General features: G+C 55.3%; 1 protein-coding gene across 1 annotated transcript in view; it reads right to left on the bottom strand.

Moving 5' to 3' along the window:
- Positions 1-4,193: 4,193 nt before the first annotated feature.
- Shisa4 (shisa family member 4) overlaps positions 4,194-6,880 on the bottom strand; it is a 3,861-nt gene continuing 1,174 nt past the window's right edge. The window contains exons 2-5 of the mRNA XM_013017310.1: positions 6,708-6,880; positions 5,769-5,902; positions 4,903-5,070; positions 4,194-4,693 (exon numbers count right to left, since the gene is read on the bottom strand). Of these exons, the coding sequence (XP_012872764.1) occupies positions 4,647-4,693; positions 4,903-5,070; positions 5,769-5,902; positions 6,708-6,880 (522 nt within the window). The 3' untranslated portion in view covers positions 4,194-4,646. The remainder of the gene's footprint in view (positions 4,694-4,902; positions 5,071-5,768; positions 5,903-6,707) is intronic.

The raw sequence follows: 6,880 nt of genomic DNA, 5'->3' as shown, positions 1-6,880 counted from the left end.
CACACACACACACACACACACACACACACACACACACACACACACACCCTTCGAATAGCCACTCCCCGCGGCCGGCCTGCGATGACGTAATCGTCTCTCTGGGGCGGGAGCACAGCGCCACCTGGAGGCCGATCGCCCCACGCTCTCCCGCGGCTCCAGGAGCTGCGCCCGCGGACCCCAAGCAAGCCAGGGGTGAAGCGGGCGAAGGGGAGGCAACGAGGGGCAGACGCGGTGGAGCCCCCGACTCCCCGCGCGCAGCGGACGCGTGCGGTCAGCACGGAGCTGCAGGAACCCGCACCTCCGCCCCCTGCACCGACAGGGTCCTGTCTGTCCAGCTTTCTCTTTCTGAAACCTTGAGAGAAAGAGCTAGGAGGGATCTACTTGATCCAGCGCCCCGTGTTTTAGGGAGGGTGCGGGATACAAAGTCCAAAGAAAGCCACTGACGTGTCCAGGTTGATGAATCTGGATTGAAATCCAGCTCTGACGACAGGTGCATCCCACTGATGGAGGGAGAAAAGACTTCTGACCCCACGGCCTCTACCCGCGGGCCCCGCTGGGTCACAGAGAGGCCGAGCTCCCCTCCTCCCGACCCCAACCCCGCAGGAGATGCCTGGGCTACAGGCACTGGCTAGGGGCTTATGGGCACTGCCTTTGCTATGTGCACTGGCTGCGGCCTGTGGGCACCAGCTATGGGCAGGCCCTGGGGGCTGCTGAGACGCTGGTCCCGCGTTCGCTGTCACAGGCATCTGACACGCAGGTGAGTGATCTGAGAGGCTCCAGGCTCCAAGCCCTCTTTTTAAAAAATCTGGGGGCTGGGAAGGTGGCTCAGTGGTAGAGTACTTGCCTTGCATGCATGAGGCCCTGGGTTCGATTCCTCAGCACCACATAAGCAGAAAAAAGCCAGAAGTGGTGCAGTGGCTCAAGTGGTAGAGCACTAGCCTTGAGCTGAAGAGCTGAGGGACAGTGCCCAGGCCCAGAGTTCGGGCCCCATGACAGACAAAAAAATAAAAAGATCTGGCTGGACTTGGGTGACTTGTGCCTATAATCCTAGCTACTCAGGAGGCTGAGAGCTGAGGATTCAAAGGGTTCAAAGCCAGCCATACATCTAATTAACCAGCAAAAAGCTGGACATAGAGGTGTGACTCACATGGTAGAGCACCAGCCTTAAATGAAAAAACCAAGTAGAGCAAGAGGCCCTGAGTTCAAGCCCTGGAACTTGCAGCAAGCAAGCAAAATCTAGATAAGGATCACTCACCGAAATGCTTCAGGAAAAATAGAACCACCTGGAGAGCTCCAGGAAAAATAGAACCACCTGGAGAGCCCCACTCTGCTCCTGGTGTGGGAGGTCCTCCATCTAAGGTGAGTCCGGAAGCCAGGCTGCTGGGTACCCTGTCCATCTGCCCATTTTCCTGAGCACCTTCTCCTAACAGTGAACTTCCTCCTCGAGCCTCTGCCTTCATCCCACCTTCCCTCCTTGCCCTGCTGTGTCTTCTTTTCCTTTCCCAGGTATTTTTCTTTTATTCCCCTCCTGACTCCCTTCCCACCTCCCAGTGAATCCCCCCACCTTTTATTTTTTGCTAACCCTTGCCAGCAGCCTCAGTGTTTTTTTCCTCTGGTCCCCATGGTACTGGAGTTTGAACTCAGGGTCTCATGCTTGCTAGACAGGCACTCTACCATGCCCCTTGTGCCCAAACCTGTGTGTGTGTGTGCTGGCGATGCTGGGGATCAGACCCAAGCCCTTAGCCTCTCACTAGACAAGAGCTCTGTAGGGTCATCTCTTTGTGTAAAAATGCTCCTAAGCCGGGCACTGATGGGTCACACCTGTAATCCTAGCAACTCAGGAGGTTGAGATCTGAGGATCATGGTTTGAAGTCAGCCCAGGCAAGAAAGTCTGTGAGACTCTTATCTCCAATTAATCATGTAAAAACTTGAAGTGGCACTATGGCTGAAAGTGGTAGAGTGTTAGCCTTGAGCCAAAAAGCTCAGAGGCAGCACCCAGACCCTGAGTTCAAACCCAGGACCAAAAAAAAAAAAAAGCCCCTCTTCTCCACCTAGGCCACTTAGACCAACCCTTGAGGCTGCTTAGTGACCCCTTCACTCTAGCAAGAACCTATTAACACCATTGAGTTACCCTAGATCTTGGGGGCTGCTGTCTCTATACAAGTCCCTTTCTCATTCTGGGACTCTGGAATGGTTATCAGGGTACTAGTCAAGAGGAAGGAGCAGAGATAGCTCAGGGGACCCCTAGGTCTTGCTGATCTCTCCTTCACCCCATGATTTGGCACATGTGATGAGCCAGGAGGAAATTGCTGCACTGGGGAGAGGAAGAAGAGTTGCTCTGATTTAAGGGACCTCAGTGTGGGACAGGATCGCAAGTATGTGGAAGCCCCACTGTTGAGGCTTCCCTTTTTTTCTTGTATTTTTATTTTCAGTGCTTTGCAGCGTGGAGGAGAAACAGGAACCACTCTGTGCCCTTCCACCTCCAGCTCTGGCCAGGAAACTTACCTCCTTACCCTAGACTACCAAGCTGCTTGTCTTTGGCCCAAGTTGTTGACTTGGAAATAGTTCTGATGGCCAGGGCCTTGCACACATTCCTGTCATTTCTTAGGGAAGTTCAGAGACTTCATCCTGTACATTTCTGTTTCCCAGCTTCAAGACAGATGAGGCTGAGCTCCAGGCCTCTAGAGACCTGGTAGCCCCTCCAGAAGCAGGGCACCAGCTCTTAGCCCCTGTCCCGATTTGGAGCTGCAGCCCCAGGTATGGCCCCATCAGCTGTCCAGCTGTCCTTCCCTATCTGGGTCAGATCCTGGGGCAAACTCCCAGGCCCCTTGAACAGTCCACAGGAAGGGGGAAGCTGGACAAACCTCTGCCCAAGGAAACCTGTGGCCCTGGCTCCAAAGTGCTGGCCTGGAGCTCCTGCCTTCCAGGTTGTGTGACAAGAGGTGACCCTCCAGAGGGTGTAGTGGGTGATAGAGAGTCGGGGGGGGGGATGGTTAGCACATTGGCCCTATCCAGAACCCAGCTGTTTGCAAGAACCCAGAGCAAGCACAGGGAGGGAGAGCAGAGCCCAAGGCTGCACTGGAGTGGCATCGTGTGTGTGTGTGTGTGTGTGTGTGTGTGCGCGCGCGCGCGTGCGTGCGTGCGTGCGTGCGTGTAAAAGGAGGGCCCAGCTCTGGGAACTAGGAGGAGGGTCTTGGGTCTGCCCATTTAACCTAAACAGCCATCAACTGGGCTGGGGGGATGTTGAGCTCAGTGCTTGCTCAGCATGCACAAGGCCCTGGGTCTGATCCTCAGAATGACAAAAAGCAAAACCTATCAAATTCCCTTCCCTGGATCTGTCACTGAGGACCGGGTCCCCAACAAGCACAGCAAGGCACAGTGACCATACAGCTTCGGGCACCTGTGGCTGTTCCCAGACCTTGTTTTTTTTTTTTTTTAATGTGATGGTTCTGGGGCCTGAACTCAAGGCTGAGCCGCACCTCCATTTCCAACTTTCTGCTGGTTAACTGGAGACAAGAATCTTTTGAGTTTTGTCTGCTGGAGCTGGCTTCAAACCATGATTCTCAGATCTCGGCCTCCTGAGTATGGGAATGACAGGCATGAGCCACCAGATTGTCTCTCTAAGCAGCCTAGCTCGGTGGGAGGCTTTGGCAATGATGTCTTTAGATCCCCCGATGACCAAACAACTGACAGAAGCACGTTGGCTCCTGTCCCTTGGATAGCTGTGTCCCTCCATTCAGCCCCTAGTCCCAGGACCTCTGCTGAGGAAGGAAAGACAGGACTCATAGTTCCTTGACATCAGAGTTCACACTCTTGACTGCCTCGAGGTACATCCATGTTCTAACCATGAGGACACAAGCTTGAAGGTCTTCAGAGACATGCTCAAGGTCAGAGGGATTTGGACAGAAGTGTACTAGGTTAGGGAGGTGCCCTTGGACAGTTGTGGGGTCTTACATGGCTCAGGGGTGTGACCCTAGGATGGAATCTGTAATAAGTACCCTCTTGGCAGCTGCTGACACTCCACCTTGCAAGCTTTTGGGAACCAGCCAAGACCCCTAAGCCAGGCGTAGGGCTGGAGGTGGAGCTGAACTCGCATGCGGGTGTCACCCTTCCCTACTCTGGGATGCAGGGTGGGCACAAGGCTGGGTGGTGCTACTGGAAGGCATGGATGGGCTCAGTGACATCACCAACACTTTACATCTTTACAGCTTTAATCCAGCAGGCCGGAGCGCTGGCCAGTGGGGCAGCCAGAGGGGAGAGTCACCACCAGCTGTTGATGGAGCCTCCCCCTCCCCCACCCCAGCCTGAAGCAGGCAAACGGGAGGGGCCCTGACTTTCTGATTGAAATCCTTGGGAGCAAAGGGACTTTTTGTTTTTGTTTTTTAAAGCCAGGGCTGTCATCCATCTCCCTAGCTCCCCAATAAAAATAGCCCAGTGACCCCAAGCCCCTCCCCACACGCCTGATGTAAATAATGTAGCTCCAGCTCAGCTCCCATTCCTCTTCTCAGGGGCTCTACCCTCAGCCTTGATCGGGGGGGCCCAGTGACTAAAACACCCCTGCCCATCCCCAAGGCTGGATGCAGGAACAAGACCGGCATCCCCAAAGCTGCCATCACTGAAGGAACAGTAGAGCCACAGGCGATTCTTCAGGGTCCTGGATAGGAGGGCTGTGGTGGCATGTAGGGGGGAGGAGCTGAAAGCCAAAGAGACAGGGTCAGTGGACCCAGGAGGACAAGAGGCAAGCCCCGCCCATTCCCCCCTCCCCCCCCAGCCCCAGAGTGTATTGGATCACAGGAAGAGCTGGCCCGAGGGCTTCCCGCAGGAGGGTAGAAGACAGAGATCAAGATCCTGTGGTGAGAGTGGAGGCCAAGCTGGAGTGAGGGGTGCCGATTGCTCACTTACCTGCAGGATTGTAGATCGGGGGGCCAGTGGGGTAGAGTGGGTACTGGGGCGCAGGACCACTAGGTGGGTACATGAAGCCAGGCTGCGGTGGGGCAGGGCCAGCTTTGGGGTCCGGGGGGTATGGGTATACTGGCTGCATAGGGATACCCGTCATTGGAATCTCCTGGCCTAGGTGAGGGACAAAGATCAACATTCAGAGCCAGACTTGCCACGGGAAACACCGCCTGTCCCGGAAACCAAGGTAGGCACCCTGGCAGCCCTCAGGCAGGCTCCTTGCTGGCCACCTGCGGCCTTTGCCTCCCAAACGCTATTTGGCAGAGTTGTTAGAGTTGGGTGGCTGGTCCATCTGTGCCTAGTAAGTTTGCCTCCCTCAGGACTCAGGAAGCAAACCGTGTAGCCTGGGGGTTGCCCTACTTGAGAGGCTAGGATCTGGTCACCCAGCCCAGCTGCCACCAACGAAGCCCTCCTCCAGCCCCTCTGTTCCACGCTGCTCACTTTCCTGTAGGGTGCTGATGACCCCAAGCTCATGTGTTTCTTACACCTGTACAAATCACATGCAATGTGCAGATACACAATCCTCAGTACACACAGGTGCACACCTTATGTTCACTACTATAGACCACGCCTGCATGTGTGTACGCCTCCCGCACGATAGCACCATTGACAGACTGAGCCCGCCTCCGTGTAGCACTGAATATTCCCGTGTGTGTACACACTTGCACACACAGGGCCCAATATTTATGAGCATACAAGAATATCTCTGGGTTTACACGCATGCATAGTCGCACACTACTATACTTGACTTCTCGAGTGCCCACCCTAGGGCTCTGCCCGGCTCAGGCTCATCTTGTTCAGTGCGTGCTCACCTTCAAATGGGCTCTGGAGCTGTTGGCGGCGTCGGTACAGGTAGCAACAGGAGCAGAGGAAGCAGCAGATGGTGGTGGCAACCACGGCCACAAAGAGGATCACGGCCGAGGCGATGCCGGCTATGGTCTTGGGACTTTGGATAAAGAACAGGTCCTGTCACTTTCCCGCACTCATTGTGGTGGCATCCACTTGGGCCAGCAGGGGGCCACCGAACGCTAAGATTCGGGATTCCTTGTGGGATTCAACCCAGTCCCGGGAGAGGAGTTGGGACCTCCACTTCCCAGAAGGCTATACTGCCCCGCTAGCTAGCGTGGGGCATGCTGGGATTTGTAGTAGTGTGTTCTTCTACTATTGTTTTCATACTTACAACTTGATTAATTAGGTTAACCTGTTAGCCCTAAAGGGCTTAGAAACAAGCGAACGTAACTCCAGACACTAACCTCTTAATTCTTTTATATGTTCAGACTTCGAAAAGAAGTCTGAAACCCACTAATTTAGGGATGGGGTTCAGTGGTAGAGCATTTATTTATCTAGCATGGGTGAGGCTCTGGATGAAGATGATGATTGTGGGATGATGATGATGATGATGATGATAATCCAGTCCTTTTGACAACCCCCTTATTTGGGGAAGAGGAAGCAATGGTTCTGTCTTCCCCAGATCACGCTTCCAGACCTAGGAGTCAACCCCGTACATCTCCTCCCTTCTTCCCCGTGTTTCTTTCCACGTGAGAGGGCGAACGGGGTTAACACCCCAGCCCACAGCGGACCAAGGAGACGGGCTCAGCCCAGCTGGCCCGAGCCTATCCTTTAGGGGAGCTCCCAGGCCGGCGCCCGGGCCTCCCCATTCCGCCCCCGGGCTAGGGTCTGGCGACCCCCCTCGGCCACGCAGGCGCAGATGGACCACGGAGAGGGGCGGAGGAGGGGGAGGCGGCGCCCACCTGAAGGCCAGGCAGTGCTTCTGCTGCCTCTCGGTGATGAGCAAGGTCAGGTCCCGGCAGCAGTACCGCTGGTAGCAGGTCCCGCAGCAGAAGGTGAAGAATTCGCAGTCGAAGCCCGGATGCCAGGAGCCATTCCGGTCCAGGTACCACAGGCAGTCCTCGCCGGCCAGCGC

The sequence above is a fragment of the Dipodomys ordii genome, unplaced genomic scaffold, assembly GCF_000151885.1.
Source record: "Dipodomys ordii isolate 6190 unplaced genomic scaffold, Dord_2.0 Scaffold35, whole genome shotgun sequence".
Taxonomy (NCBI): domain Eukaryota; kingdom Metazoa; phylum Chordata; class Mammalia; order Rodentia; family Heteromyidae; genus Dipodomys; species Dipodomys ordii.
Note: the sequence above shows the minus strand (reverse complement) of the source record. Positions and strands in the feature narration are given on the sequence as shown.